Here is a 14372-nt window from a genome sequence, read left to right on the forward strand (position 1 = left end):
AGGACTGACTGGAGACCGCACAGGAACGAGGGTCTTCTGGCCGGCGGAGAGCCATTCTCAGCAGGGCAGGCAGGCTGTGAGGGTCCTTATCCAGGGGAGACTGCAACCTACCTTGCTCTACAGATTCCGGTAAGGATGCTGCCTTCTTATGATGGCTGAGGTCACCTTGGTGAGCCTGGTGCTTGGGACCCTGGGTTTCTTGGTGTGATTCCATGAGGAGTCCTTGTGCAAAGGCAGACCCCATCAGAGCATGTGGGAGGGAAGGTCATGGCAGTGAAGGAACTGGGGCTACGGCTGAGGTGTCTTGATGATGATGAGGGGCTTTGCATTGGGATGGGATCGCTTGTTCTCCCCTTGCCATGTAAACCATGGGTTTCCAGACTGGAACAGGAAGGTAACACCTCTCCTGAGAGACCTGGTGCTCACTACACATACACAGTCCTGCACTCCCTCTCTGCCCTTCTGCACACCTCTTTGCAGTTGGCTACTTTTCTGGGTAAAGAAGGAGCCCTTGGGAAGCAAGGAGCAGAGCAGGGTAATTTTACCCTGGCCTTTGATCTCCATCACAGGAGAGGGGGATCATCTCTGTATCCGGCTCTGCAAGGAGCCCAGGGTCACCAGGGTGGCATGCGAGGCCAGCCAGGGATTATACAGGGACCCAGGGATGCTGCCTATTAATGCCCCGTTCTCCCTCCTGCACCTTTCCCTTTTCTATTTACAGCCCTCTCCCAGCATCCCACAGAGGGAACGCTCCCTCCTCAGTGTGAGGGGAGCTAGCTGGAGGACAGCACATGAAGGCTGTTCACTTCTACTTTCTCCCCACCCAGTGCTTGTGCCCTTATCTCCCCCAGGGAGTGATGCAGGTGCTCGATAGGACAACTCCTGGGGTGCTGGCTGGCCCCTTGCCATGGCACAGTGCAGGGACGCAGCCACTGCCCTGAAAAGTCACGCGTGGCAGCAAAAGGCGGATTCCACAGCTCACCCCGGCCTCACAACACAGCAGAGGCATTTGGTCTGCTACAAGCAGACATACAAGGGCTCAGGGTGGGTCTGGCTGCACGCAGACAGGAGTACTGGCGCAGCTGCCTCCAGCAAGTTCGTCAGAAAAAGCAGGAATGGAAAGAACTGTCGTGTTGGAGAGAAAAATAAATAAAATGTGTTTTCAAAAGCCAAGAATTGTGAACTGGAGGAGCACATGCAAGGCAGAGCTCAGAACAGGGCTGAATCCACTAAGCCCAGGCTCTGTTTGGCTGTGCCGTGCTCCTAAGTGCTGCTTGTAGGATGCACAACTCTGGACCAGCACTAGTGCCAAGGTCCTCCTGTCAGTAGCTCTTTGCAGTGTTGGGCTGGTGATGGTGAATTGTTTTTTCAAAGGTACCTATAGACCTGGTTTCCTCTGCAGCTTAGCATCCACCTGAAAGAGTCCTATTTGCAGAAAGCACCATTTAGAAGTCTTTTCCATTAAAACCAAACTGGGCAGCTGCCGTGAGCTACTATGAGTTGATCCACAAGAAATGTGCATCCCTCAGGTCAGAACGTGCCTTGGCCAGGCTCCAAACACCATTCCCCTTTTTTCCACCCTTCCCCCATTCGCTTCTCCTATTTCCTGTCCCAAATTTACATGATGATGACAAGCTGCTCTTGCACACCTGCCCTGGGCCTCCTGGGAGGCAGCTGCACTCCAGTGGGGACTGGGTAACTCTCCACAAATCACACCAGGATGTGGCAGGTAGAGGTGACAGGCAAAGCTGGAGCTATTATTATCACTCATTTGTGGCTCTTTGTCCTTCCGAGGCTGAGAACAATTCCCAACTTCATTTAGAATGTTCCCTGAAGGGGATTTAAAGGTTCGGACAGAGTCCTGAACCTGAGCTGCATCTTCTCTATATTTAGCCCTTTTTATCCGCCCTCAACATCGTGCCCCTGCCCTTTGATCTGCCTACCCGCTCTGAAAGCCCCTCATCTGGTTGTGCAACTTCACAGAGCAGGTGCCTGGGAACTGGCGCTCCCATGCTAGGGCCAGAATTGAGAGAGAAGCACCCAGGGAAGGGAATAGAATGGTAAAAATGCATGAGAGACGCAAGGAAGACTGGAGATCCAGTGGGTAATGAGGAGGACACGTGCAGCCTGCTTCACCTAGGGCAGAAATTGGAAGGAAGAGAGAACAAAGCTCCCATCTCCATGCAGAACTGAAAAAGGGAAAGGTGTGGTAGGGCTGGTCTCTGCCAGGTGGCTGGAAGTTCAGATTTGCCACTTGGAGCTGGACACAGTCTCTGCAGCCTGGCGGTACACAAAAGCTGAGGGGCAAACACTATGAAAGAAGAGGATGTGCAGCCTCCCACCAAAAGCTGAAAGGCCTTCCTCAGCGTGTCCTAAGTCTGACAGTTATCTGAGAGACAGCATGGTGTGCCCAGCCCCTTCCCAAAGGATGAAAAGTACACGCAGGTGGGTTTTCATGGCCAGTGTCACTCAACCAGGTGCAGCTATGCATTCTTGCTGGGAGGAACCCCCCTCATCATTGTACTGGCAAAATGAGGGAAGAAAAAAATAGTGGAAAGGGCCTAGCTCAGGTGCTGGTCTGTCCCCATCCTTCAGCGTAGCTGAAGTTGGCAGCTCCAGACCACTGCCGGGCACAGCAGACTGGGCCAGTAGCCACATCCAATGCACAGGAAGGGAGCAGGGAAGAGGCAGCAGTGCTGTGGCTCTGTTCAGGCTTGCAGGCAGCAGGTGCAAGCAAGTCTTCTTCTGCAAAGTCTACCCTGAAATAGTCTACCTCCCAGAAGCTAGGGGAAATCTCCCTGTCTTTCCTACACTCACAGCCATGCTGAAGGAGTCATTGCCCAAGCAGAAACTGTCTCTGCCTGGAGAAACAAAGGAAAGGGAAAGCCATGGGGACGTTCAGGAGAAGGGATTCTAGAGGGAAACTCAAAGAGCTCTATGAAGCAGTGAGCAAAGGTGGGACTTTGGAGTTATCTGCATGTGCTTGCTCACAGCAAGACAGCAGCCTAGCATGGAAGAACTCAAAGCCTCATTGTCTGGAGGAAACAAGCCCTTTGGGCAGCTGGCTGGGGGGATGGAGGTGATGTGACTTCATGGGGACTAGAAGGAGAAATTCTGCAGATACTGCTGGAGCATTTCTTGGCCTTGAGGCAAAGCATTGGTTCTAATGGCAAGGAACACCTGGAGCAGGTCTGGACATACACCTATCCAGGAGAAAGAAGGAGAAAGACTGAAGCAGTAATGATCAGATTTGTCTACAAGACTGGGAAATACTAGAATCACTGGTAATGTTTCAAGTGAGCATAACGAGAAAGAGAGAACAAAATGGAGATGCTATATAATCACATACTGCACCTGTATCTTGAATGTGGATCACAGTTCTGGTTCATTGCTCTCTGAAAAAAAAGTTTCATCTATACTCTGTAAACAATTGAAAAGTTCTCAGGGAACAACAGAGGTAATCAGATGTAATGACTCGGAGGAATGACTAAGTGCTCTACAGTCTGAAAAAGAGATGGGTGAAGACTGTTACAACAAAGATCTATAAAAAGAAACAAGTTGTGCTCAGTTGAATAGAGACCAATTAATTGCTGATTCTGCCAGGGCAAATGATAGATAACCACCTAGGGGAACTAGTGCCATTTGCAAGTAGCAGAACCAGGAACTTCTTTGCAGAGCATGCCACTGTGGAAGTTCCCACCATAGAGGATGCTAAATTTCAGCATAGGTGTAAAAAGTGTGTGGACAAATGCATAGAAAGAAAACTCACCAAGAACCTGCATACATGCATAATGCTGCCTCTAGCTTTGGAAGTCAGTGAAAAGCTGGATCTAGGAAAGTAGGAGAAACGCCATTATCTGCCTATGTTATTCTCAGATCATTCCTTGGGCATCCACCTTTTATTTTTTTAATGGGAAACTAGAAAGAAACCCTGACAGAGCAAGCACCTCAACAGCCTCCAAATTTCTTTGTTGGTCAAAATGCTGGTAGACACTGACTGGTGAGATTTTGCCTAAGAGAAATGATAAGTAAGAGTCATGGCGCTCCTCCCACCAAGTTTTCTCCTCTGGAGCTGATGGACAGATTGGCCATGGGGAGGGAGCAGATGACACAGGATTTGGAATGAAGAGGTTAAAAATAAAGAGGTGAGGCAATAAGTGTGGCCAGAACCTCAACAAGATGCTTTGGAAGTCTTCAGCTTCCCAACGTAAATGTAAAGCAGGACAGGAGGCCAAAGAGACTGTTGGTCAGAGCCAGTACAATCTTCCCAAATGTTAAGGGCTTTGATGAGATCCAGCACAACATTATCAAACATTCATCCAAGAAATGGTTTTAAGCCTTTATCAGAGATGCCTACATTTGCATAACTGAGCAGTCATATTAGTGCCCTTTCTACTTCACACCTTTCTTCTTCAATTTGTCTCCCCAGAATCAAGGCTGCCCCACGCAGAGGAGCCACCCCTAGGTCAGAAAGATGGGGGAAATGGAACAGATGAAGCAGGAGGCTGAGCAGCTGAAGAAGCAGATTGCGGTAATGCTGGCAGCAGCCATGAGACTGCTGAGAGTGTGCCTACCCCTCCCTGTGTCCAGGTTTTCCTCCTCAGCCACAAGTTGGAGTTAAGTTTTCTCCATCTATGTCTGCAAAGCCTTTTATGTGCTAATGGAGATCTTCATAGCATGGTGGGGGAAGAAGAGGAGGGAAAAGGAGAGAAGAGGGGACACTAAAACCGTGAGAAGGAAGTGGCCACCAGTATTGTGTCTGTCAAGGGAGGCCAAAGAGTGTAGTGTGCCCCCAGGAACTCCTCTGTCTAGGAGGCAGGCAGCTGGTGTTCTGCCAGTGGGGAGGATCCTTGGGAAAAGTGTAGCATGGAGAACTGGATGCTGATCAGCTTTTGTCTCACCTTCCTGATGTTTGACCAGTACCAAGCTGCACGAGCCAAATACAGCAAAGCCACAGTTTCTACTTCTAGCAGACCCCAAACTATGCCCTTGGAATTCCTTTGCCACTACCTTTATCACATGGCTTTTTTTCTGTATCATCTGTTGTCATCTCTTCTCCAGGACGCCCGGAAAGCCTGTGCAGACACAACGCTTGCTCAGGTAAGAGACATGGCTGGCTGGGCAGGCATGTGTGTTGGGGCCAGCTAGTACCATACCCATTGGGGATTCTCTCCAGCTGGGAAGCGGGGTTAGGAGTCAGAGATGTTGAAAGCAGTAAAGCTCTTTCCAGTCCAAGCTTAATTGTTTCTCTCCTGCAAATCTTTCCTTAGATTGTGTCTGGAATGGAGGTTGTTGGACGCATCCAGATGCGGACCCGAAGGACGCTGCGTGGGCACCTGGCCAAGATCTACGCCATGCACTGGTCCACAGACTCCAAGTGAGAGAGATGCTGCTGATCTGCTGGGTGCAGCGCAGCACATGGGTGTGAAGGGCAAGAAACCTCTGATAGGAAGAGAGCTACTAACATGGTCTTGTTCCTCTCTCACAGACTTCTGGTCAGTGCCTCACAAGATGGGAAACTGATTGTGTGGGACACGTACACAACTAACAAGGTAGGAGTCAGACAGCTGCAGCAAACTAGGACGCTGGAGCGGTTACTCTCAGAACTAGTGCCTTTGCCCTGCTCTCTCTGCTGCCAGAGCCCTGACACAGTTTCTTGTCCTCCCAGGTTCATGCCATCCCTTTGCGTTCTTCCTGGGTCATGACTTGTGCCTATGCCCCCTCAGGCAATTTTGTGGCCTGTGGGGGCCTTGACAACATGTGCTCCATCTACAACCTCAAGACTCGTGAAGGCAACGTCAAAGTGAGCAGGGAGCTCTCAGCTCATACAGGTGTGTGCGCTGCCTGCTCACGACCTGGGTGCCCAGTGCTTCCAAACCTCACTCATTTCACGCTGCCTCATTTCTCCTATTTGCTTGTTCTGACTTCCTAGGTTACCTCTCCTGCTGCCGATTTCTTGACGACAACAATATTGTGACTAGCTCTGGAGATACCACATGGTGAGTGTTATCCTCTGCATCCCTCTGCAACCCCTGCTCTTAGAGGCTCAGCACACATCAGCAAGTGTAGCCCTTTTGCTCTGCAGCAGTCCACTAAGGATGAATTGCTCCTACATGGGGAGGCCAAACAGAGCACCCCAGGAAGCCAGATCCACTCTTCCACTCTTGGCAGGATGAGTGCTTCTTTTGCGAATTGAGGTCAGGTCACAATGCAAGTCTGTTGGTGGAGCAGTAAGGATCATGTTGTCAGCTCTCACACAGCACAGTGTCATTTATCCCAGAACAGACAACTTGGTAAATTTATGTGAATCTCACATAGGCACTCCACTTTTCAAGCCTTGCCCACTGTGCAAGGGACAGCTGCAAAGCTAGTGCCAGCATCCTTTGGTTCCTCTCAGGCCTTGCTGCGCTATGACTCTGAGCATTGCCACATTTTTATTCACCCCATTCCAACACCTGCTTTGGAAGAACCTCTTGACCAAGGACAAGTCAGGATGTGGCATTTCTATTAGAGATCAAGGTTAAACAGGGCTTGTTTGCCTGGCTGTAATGAACCCAGCGAATGTGGCCCACGCATCCTAGAAGCATAGACAACAGATCTTTTTCAGTTGCTTGCCTGTGGGTCCCTCTTACTTCTTCTCAGTACTTCCTTCAAGTGTTGCAATTAAAAGAATAGCATCGAACCTCACACATCTCCATCCTTAGTCTAACTCTGATTTGTCAAAGATATGACTGGCCACAGCTGTGACTATCTCCTGCTGTATACAGCTGACTCCAGCAATGCCCTCACCTGTTTTCCCATGCTGTAGCCAGGCCCATGGCTTCCCTCCTTTTGTTTGCGAGTAGGATAGCTCTTCAGCCCAGCTGTAGATCTGTTCTGCCTGAGCTGGCTCTGAGAAGTTCTCACCTCTCCCACAGTGCACTCTGGGACATTGAGACTGGGCAACAGAAGACTGTATTCCTGGGTCACACTGGAGACTGCATGAGCCTGGCTGTCTCCCCAGACTTCAAACTCTTCATCTCTGGGGCTTGCGATGCTACTGCCAAACTATGGGACGTGCGGGAGGGCTCCTGCCGCCAGACCTTCTCTGGACATGAGTCCGACATCAACGCCATCTGCGTATGTATGCTGTCTGCACAGTGGTGGGGAGGCAAAGAAAATGGAGGGTGGAACAGCTTAGAAACAAGGTCTTGGGACAAGCTTGAAAGAAGCTGGTGCAGTTGTGTGGGAAACAAGGGTCTCAGGAGACTTTGGCGCCATGATGCAGCCTGGAGCAGTGAGGGCCTGAGTTCACTGAGGTTTGGAGGCTGGCTCTTCCTGGGCACTGGAGCACCAAAGCATCTAGATCTGACTCAAAATGTTACTTGGACTCAGGCAGCACATTGTGATTTGTGGAGCTCAGCACCCTAACACAAGTGGTAGTGCAGCTTTGCTCACAGCAGCTGTTGGGAACCATAGAATCACAGAATGGTAGGGGTTAGAAGAGGCCTCTAAAGATCATGCAGTCCAACTCCCTGCTAAAGCAGGTCCACCTAGATGAGATCACATGGGAATGTGTCCTGGAGGGCTTGGAAACCTCCAGAGAAGGAGACTCCACACCCTCTCTGGGCAGTCTGGGCCAGGGCTCCCTCACCCTCAAGCGAAAGAAGTTTCTCCTTGTATTCAGGTGGAACTTCTTGTGTTCCAGCTTGCGGCCATTACCCCTTGTCCTGCCACTGGGCACTACAGCAAAAAGACTCATCCCATCCTCACAACACCTGTCCTTTAGGTATTTATAAGCATTGAGAAGATCAGGTGTGGTTCAGGCATGCTCCCTGCCTCAGGACACAAGTGCAGCAGCAGAAGTACCTAATTCAGCTGAGGGTCCTAGTCAGCTCCAGACAGCAGAGATGGGAATTCAGGATCATAGGGAGGTCTTCTGAAGACAAAGTCTTCACAGGAGGCAGCACAGACATTTGAGGGCAAGGATCCCCCTCAGAGGCAAGGATTCAAACCAGAATCCTGGAGGTGGCAGGACAAGAATTGTGTCAGTTTAATCCTGTGCAGCTAACTAAATGAGTCTTCCTCCAATTTCCACTGCTTCAGCCACTCTCCACTGACTTCCATCAGTCCAGCTTTTCTCACCTCTCCCACGGCTACCCTGCCAGCCACATGGTTTTCTGCCACACCTGCTCCTGAGGACCACTTTTTTTGCTGCTCAGAGCAAGGGTGCAGACATGGAGTGTGTATGACAAGGCTGGGGTATGAGGTTGAGACAGAGGAAGGGGCTCATAGCTCTGAATTATGCCTGACCCTATCCGGGGGGTGATGGGTGGACACTTGTCAAGCCTTGAACTAACATCTGGAATTAGACAATGATCCTTCAGCAGGCACTGGGACATCCTGCAACAGCTCTAGCCCCTAGATCATTTGTTTTCTTAAAGTAGAAGTGGGCTATTTGGTTTTAGAAGCAACAGTCTCACTCTCCAGGAGACTCTCACAAGCCAGGATTTTGTTCCCCTGGGTTTTCCTACCTCTACAGCTTCCTAGTAGTTAACAGCAAGGTGAAGACCTTGAGGAAATCTGTAAGGCAAAAGCCTGATTAAAATCTGGTGTGTGCCTTCCTCAGTTCTTCCCTAACGGTGAAGCCATCTGCACGGGCTCAGATGATGCCACCTGCCGGCTCTTCGACCTCCGGGCAGACCAGGAGCTCATCGTGTACTCTCATGAGAGCATCATCTGTGGAATCACATCAGTCGCCTTCTCCCGCAGCGGGCGCCTCTTGCTCGCTGGATATGATGACTTCAACTGCAACATCTGGGACTCCCTGAAAGGAGAGCGTGTGGGTGAGTGGCTCTTGGAGGTCCCTCTCATTCCCTGCAGAGTCTTCTGTCCATCCCAAGGCAAGGAAAAGGCCCTTATTCTTCTAAAATGGACACATCCTATACTGACTGAAACCCAACAAATCTTCCTGGCGTTTCAGGAGCACGCCTTAAGTAGTATGTCTTTTGTGCAGAACTACTACTGTGTTTAACATTAAAGAAGTCAAGCTTTTAAGCAGCATTGTTTCAAGGGGGAAAAGAGCACCAAGATTCCTACTACCTAAAACTGCTCACAAGCACCCATAGTATTTCCTACTTTCTCACGGCCTCTGCCATTTTCCTGTTCCAGCTACTGAGGGTGCCTCTTGGTGTCCAGGCACCTTGCCAAGCACAGACCTGAGCTTCCATCCATCATCTTTCTGTGATGCTAATATGCAGAATACAACACCCCAGTGCCATTTTTCTTTCAGTCACAGCCCCTAGCCTCTGGAAAACATCTAATGTAGACCAGTGGCCATTGCCATTCCTCAGCCTTGCCCAGGACCTTTCTTGGTCCTATCATTGTCACTCCAGGGTGAAAGCAGTCATACAAGTATTCAGCTAGGCAGACCTGCCCAAGAGCATTCTTTGGCTAGTCCCATGAGTGGTCTTTCTGTGGCGCATACAAATGTTCTTCTGCATGTTTGTTCCTATTAGCCACATACTGGTTGTAACACATTCTGTGGAGATGGCACAATGCACAGGGGGTGTAGGTACACACCCTATAACATGTGTCCTCAGCATTGTCAACCCCTTCATCTTTCCCAGGCTCCACTTATTTTCCTGATCACTCTTCTCTCCCCTCACAGGGATCCTTTCTGGCCATGATAACAGAGTGAGTTGCCTGGGGGTGACAGCAGATGGGATGGCCGTTGCCACTGGCTCCTGGGACAGCTTCCTCAAGGTTTGGAACTGAGGACAGTAGCAGAAGGGGAAAGAGCAGCAGAAGCATGGCCCACAGCCCAAGCAAGCAGCATCATCAGCTGAGCTCGACAGAAACGCCTACCTACCACTCCCGCTTGTCTCTAGACACAGGTCACTTGTAGGGGCCTCCCAGAGTGAAAGGGAGAGATTGGGGAGGGGGAGCAGGGGAACAGGAGGAGCTGGGGAGCAGGAGCACACACTGGCCCTTTTCTCCACCTCTAAACAGGCCCAGCTGTTTCCAGCCTCCTGCAGGCTTGAAGACCTGCAAAATATTACTGTATCTCAGGACTTTATAGTACAGTTCAGACACCATGCATCTTCCTTCAAACACCTCTAGCCACATTGACACTCATCTTTCAGTGGACCTCCTTGTCCAATGCCATGGCCCAGACTACACTCATTCCCTGATTTAACTCTACCTTGCTTCTCTGTAGAGCTGTCCTATATCTTAAGAAGCAGCCTCAGAGACATACTGGGTTTGAGATCTCTATCATCCAACCTCAAGCAAAAACCTAGAGTAAGTTTGGCTCATTTTCCATTGGGGGAGACTTATCTCAAGTCTAATCTATGTATAAACAGGGGAAATATAGTCCCTGGAGTTGCCAGAATACCAGGGAATTCTGTATTTATTCTTATTGTCTGCTTCTTGCTGTTCCTTCGCTTTTTGCCTCACTCCTGCATTGTGTGGTGACCTTGTCTAACCCATAGCCATCAGCCCATTTTCAAGTCTGTTATAGATCATAGCCCAGGCAAATAAAGAAAGCTCACTTAAGTACTGCTGGCTGTGTTCTTCCTAGCATTGCAATGAGCTACTGCAAACACAGCTGTCCTGCAAACACTTCCTGCTGACCTCATCCAGGGAACATCACATCTACAGGCCTTCTTCTGCCTCAAGAGCCCCAAGGGAAAAGTGTTTCAGTTGAGAAGAGAGTGTTGGTCCCAAGGCTTGCTGCCCTAGAGCTGAAAAATGTGTCCTTGCAAACATTGGAGATGTAAGCTCAATTGCAGGTCACAGCCATTATATTCAGATCCCGTTCCATTTGTTTGGCTCTCCTAGGGAGAGGTCACTAGCCCCTGTTGACCTAGCAACAGGTCAAGATATTAATGCACAGTACTATCTCATCCCACTTTGGATCACACTCTCCTGTCAGACCCTTGCAATAGACAATCATCCTTTCTACACATTAGTTTCACACCAGCATATGTGCATCAGAACTCGAGCAGTGACACTAGAGTGACACTTTGGTTTCCTGTAGAGCTGCAGCTTCCCACTCTCCTCTATAGTCCACCAGTTCAAGGTCCAATCCTTTCAAGCACAGCTCAGTGGTGGCATGTTACAAGTAGGGGACAGAGATGAGTTTTAGGGCTAAAGGAAGGCCAAAGTATGTGTTCCTGAATGCCTGTCCCCAAAGAAACATTGCACTGAGCAAGCAGAGGACTCCTATTGTCCTCTCAGGACATCAATGCTGTCAGCAAAGGTTTAACACAAATTTATTTGCTACAGATAAGAACACTACAGAAAGTCAGTTCAGCTGACACATAATAGAAGAGCCAAAGTCTGAACTGTACATAAGTTATGCAAAGTTAGGAGAGAGTATGCTCTTTCCCCCCAACAGGGGTGGGCGAGAAGAGTGGCCACAAGTCTGAAGTTTCAGTCTATTGCGGGATTCCTCACTACTAGAAGACTCTCAAAACAGAAGCAAATTATAGCAATATCCTGGAAAAGGAATTTTCTAGTTCTCCACAAAAGGACATTGGTGGTTTTCTTTGTTCAGATTGCTCCAAGCACAGTTCCCAGATTTGAGGTTCCTGCTCAGATCTGCTGTTACTTCCTTCTCCCCAAGGTTCTCTCCCAACACGTGCCTCTTACCCTAGAGAAATAAAACCCAAACATACAGCATAAAGCACAAGTTAATTGAAGATTCAGTGAAACACATAGTCCATTTTCAGGTCATTCAGCTCTGGCTTTCTGGTGACAGTGTCTAAGAGTGATGGACTTCCTTCTACAGCCTAAAAAGTAAGGCTGCACCAAAAATAGGCAACGTTGTGGCAATGACAAAGATAAAGACATCAGACAAGGCTTGGAGGAATACAGGGACAAGACTGACCCACAGAAAAATACTGATGAAGTTACCAGGCTCTACAGGCCCAGGAGATCACAGTTCCAAACTGAGACCCTACAAGATGCAGGAACTGAGGGATTTCAGGGTTTTTGTTTGGCTGGTTGTTTTTTCCAGCCTATTGTCCCTCACAAAGTAGAGCTCATTAAGCTTTACCTGTCGAGAGGCAGGAGCACTGGGGGAATTATCGTCTTGTAGGATGCTGAGGGGAGAGCGGCCAGTTCCAGCAGATGATGCCATGATTTTGTTGTTGGCCTTGCGTCTTACAGGCTTGCTCCCTAGGGATAAAAGGAAACACATCAGAGGGTCACAAAAAGGGTAGAGAGTCCTGGATTTGAATGGTCTCTGTGATCCAACTTGCTTGCCTGCACAGCAAAGACTGTTACCCAAGGACTTTCAGGTAAAGGGATCACAGCAAGGCCGAAAGGGAGCTCTGCAGGGTATCTGGTCCAATCCCACTGCTCAAGCAAGACCAACTACAGCCAGTTGCCCAGGATCACATTCAGATGACTTTTTAGTATCCCCTAGGATGGAGGCTCCACAATATCTCTGGGCAATCTGTGACAGTGCTCAGTTACCCTAACAGTGAAAATAGTGTTTTCTGATGTTCAGATGGAATCTCTTTTGTTTCAGCTTGTACTCATTGTCTCTGGTCCTGTCACTGACAAGAGCCTAGCTCTCTATTTCTTATACCCTTCAGGTATTTATAGATATTAGTAAGATCCCCTTGAGGCTTTTTCTTCTCTAGGCTGAAGAGTTCCAGCTCTCAGCCCCTCCTCGTAGGACACTCAGCAATTCTCTGCCCTCATGAGACTGCATCTGGAATATTGAGTCCAGCTCTGGGCCCATCAGTTCAAGAAGGACAGGGAGCTGCTGGAGAGAGTTCAGCACAGGGCCACAAAAATGATTAAAGGATTGGAGCATCTCCCTTATGATGAAAGGCTGAGAGAGCTGGGGTTCTTTAGCTTGGAGGAGACTGAGGGGTGATGTCATTAATGTTTACAAACACATAAAGGGTGGATGTCAGGAGGATGGAGCCAGGCTGTTCTCAGTGATGTCCAATGATAGGACAAGGGGCAATGGGTACAAGCTGGAATGTAAGAGGTTCCAAAGAAATACAAGGAAGAATTTTCATCACTGTGAGGGTGACAAAACACTGACACAGGCCTCCCAGGTGCGTTTTTGAGTCTCCTTCTCTGGGGACATTCAAAACCCACCTGGATGAGCTCCTGTGTGACCTTCTCTAGGTAGTCCTGCTCTGGAAGGGAGGCTGGACTAGATAATCTTTCAAGGTCCCTTCAGCCCTTGAGAGCCTGTGATTCTGTGAAGCACTGTCTACATTCAGCACCATTCAGTCAGAGCACTTAGAAGTGCTTCCCACTCTTGTCGCCCAGCCCTTCTCCAGAAGAAACTCCAAGGTCCCACTGGATGAGTCTCCATGGTTACAAGCCTGTCTCAGATAAAAGAGCTGACATTCACCTCTTGCTTTTGACTACCGATTGAAAAACCTAGTTTTTCCAACTCCTGACAGAAATGAGTCTCATAAAAAGAACAGTTCCCAAGGGGGCCGCCAACCTGCCAGCTGTGAAGCCCCAAGGCCAGGCTCTCCGAGCCTGTGGAAGGCAGCAGAACTAGAGGAACAGAAAAGGTCTGGGTAAGCAAGAACGCAAGCCTGGAGGAATGTGAGAAAGGACCACGGCCCGTACAAACCCTGGGGCACGCGGGGCACTACCCACTACACCGGCACACTTACCGGAGGGGAAGGCGTGTGCGGCGAGCCGGGCTGGCAGAGCTGGGGCGGCACTGGGAGAGGGCAGCCTCTCCGTCTCTTCCACCGTGGAGGCAGCCGCCTCCGGGCCTCCGGCGGGCGACGAGCTCCGCCAGGCCGGCTCCTCCACTGCCGACTCCTCGGCGGGACGGGCCGTACCCGGCGGCGCCGTCTGCCGGGGAGCGGCCTCAATCCCGAAGGCCTCGCTGAGCTGCTTCACAAGGTGCTCTACGCTGTCTGTCGGAGCAGGGGGGAAAGAGGGAAGTCAGACAGACGAAGCGAGGCTCCGGGCAAGGCCACCCACCCTGCCGGCACAGCCTCGCTTACCACTCGACGTGGTCCTCATGGGCGTGCGGGAAATACCGGGCGTGGGCGAGCGCGGGTCCCAGTCCTCGCTGGCGGCCGGCCCCGGCTCGGCAGGACCAAGCTGAGGGCTGTCCGCTGGAGAGCTCACCACCTGCGGAGAGGGCAGGCGTGGGGGCGGCGGGCCGGGGCCGCCGCGGGAGGCGGCGGACGAACCGCGGGGGAATGCCTACCTCGATGGGGGTGCGCAGGATGCCGGCGCTGGGGGAACGGGGGTCGCTGACATGGGCCAGGTGCCTGTTGCACGGGGTGGCCGGGGCGCTGCCGGAGACCCCCATGGCAGCAGCCGCACGCCACACCGCCACCCCACCCGCCGCCGCGATTCAAATCTCCCGCGCGCCGGGCGGCGCCGCCCCA

The 14372-nt window shown here is 50.7% G+C and overlaps 2 protein-coding genes across 2 annotated transcripts; one reads left to right on the forward strand and one right to left on the reverse strand.

The window, feature by feature from the left end:
* Nucleotides 1–4474: 4474 nt before the first annotated feature.
* On the forward strand, nucleotides 4475–9756 carry GNB3 (G protein subunit beta 3). Its single transcript, XM_010210420.2, has 9 exons — nucleotides 4475–4531; nucleotides 5062–5100; nucleotides 5271–5377; nucleotides 5489–5552; nucleotides 5669–5831; nucleotides 5933–5999; nucleotides 6918–7119; nucleotides 8609–8825; nucleotides 9650–9756. The coding sequence occupies exons 1-9, from the start codon at nucleotides 4475–4477 to the stop codon at nucleotides 9754–9756; spliced, it is 1023 nt and encodes a 340-aa protein (XP_010208722.1).
* A 1512-nt stretch (nucleotides 9757–11268) lies between these two features.
* Nucleotides 11269–14356, reverse strand: CDCA3 (cell division cycle associated 3). The gene is made up of 5 exons (XM_061988773.1): nucleotides 14189–14356; nucleotides 13980–14109; nucleotides 13638–13889; nucleotides 12041–12162; nucleotides 11269–11635 (listed from the first exon to the last, which is right to left on the reverse strand). Exons 1-5 carry the CDS (start codon nucleotides 14291–14293, stop codon nucleotides 11498–11500), a joined length of 747 nt encoding a protein of 248 aa, XP_061844757.1. The 5' UTR covers nucleotides 14294–14356; the 3' UTR covers nucleotides 11269–11497.
* Between the last annotated feature and the right edge of the window lie 16 nt (nucleotides 14357–14372).

The sequence above is a fragment of the Colius striatus genome, chromosome 1 (assembly GCF_028858725.1).
Source record: "Colius striatus isolate bColStr4 chromosome 1, bColStr4.1.hap1, whole genome shotgun sequence".
In the NCBI taxonomy this organism is placed as follows: domain Eukaryota; kingdom Metazoa; phylum Chordata; class Aves; order Coliiformes; family Coliidae; genus Colius; species Colius striatus.

What these genes read in the sequence shown, in the direction of transcription:
- GNB3 (XM_010210420.2), top strand. Translation starts at nt 4,475, where the DNA reads ATGGGGGAAATGGAACAGATGAAGCAGGAGGCTGAGCAGCTGAAGAAG. An exon ending in ACACGTACACAACTAACAAG is followed by an intron (nt 5,553 to 5,668) that starts GTAGGAGTCAGA and finishes TTGTCCTCCCAG; the next exon opens with GTTCATGCCATCCCTTTGCG. An exon ending in CCGACATCAACGCCATCTGC is followed by an intron (nt 7,120 to 8,608) that starts GTATGTATGCTG and finishes TGCCTTCCTCAG; the next exon opens with TTCTTCCCTAACGGTGAAGC.
- CDCA3 (XM_061988773.1), bottom strand. Translation starts at nt 14,293, where the DNA reads ATGGGGGTCTCCGGCAGCGCCCCGGCCACCCCGTGCAACAGGCACCTG. An exon ending in TCCTGCGCACCCCCATCGAG is followed by an intron (nt 14,110 to 14,188) that starts GTAGGCATTCCC and finishes CCCTCTCCGCAG; the next exon opens with GTGGTGAGCTCTCCAGCGGA. An exon ending in CATGAGGACCACGTCGAGTG is followed by an intron (nt 13,890 to 13,979) that starts GTAAGCGAGGCT and finishes CTGCTCCGACAG; the next exon opens with ACAGCGTAGAGCACCTTGTG.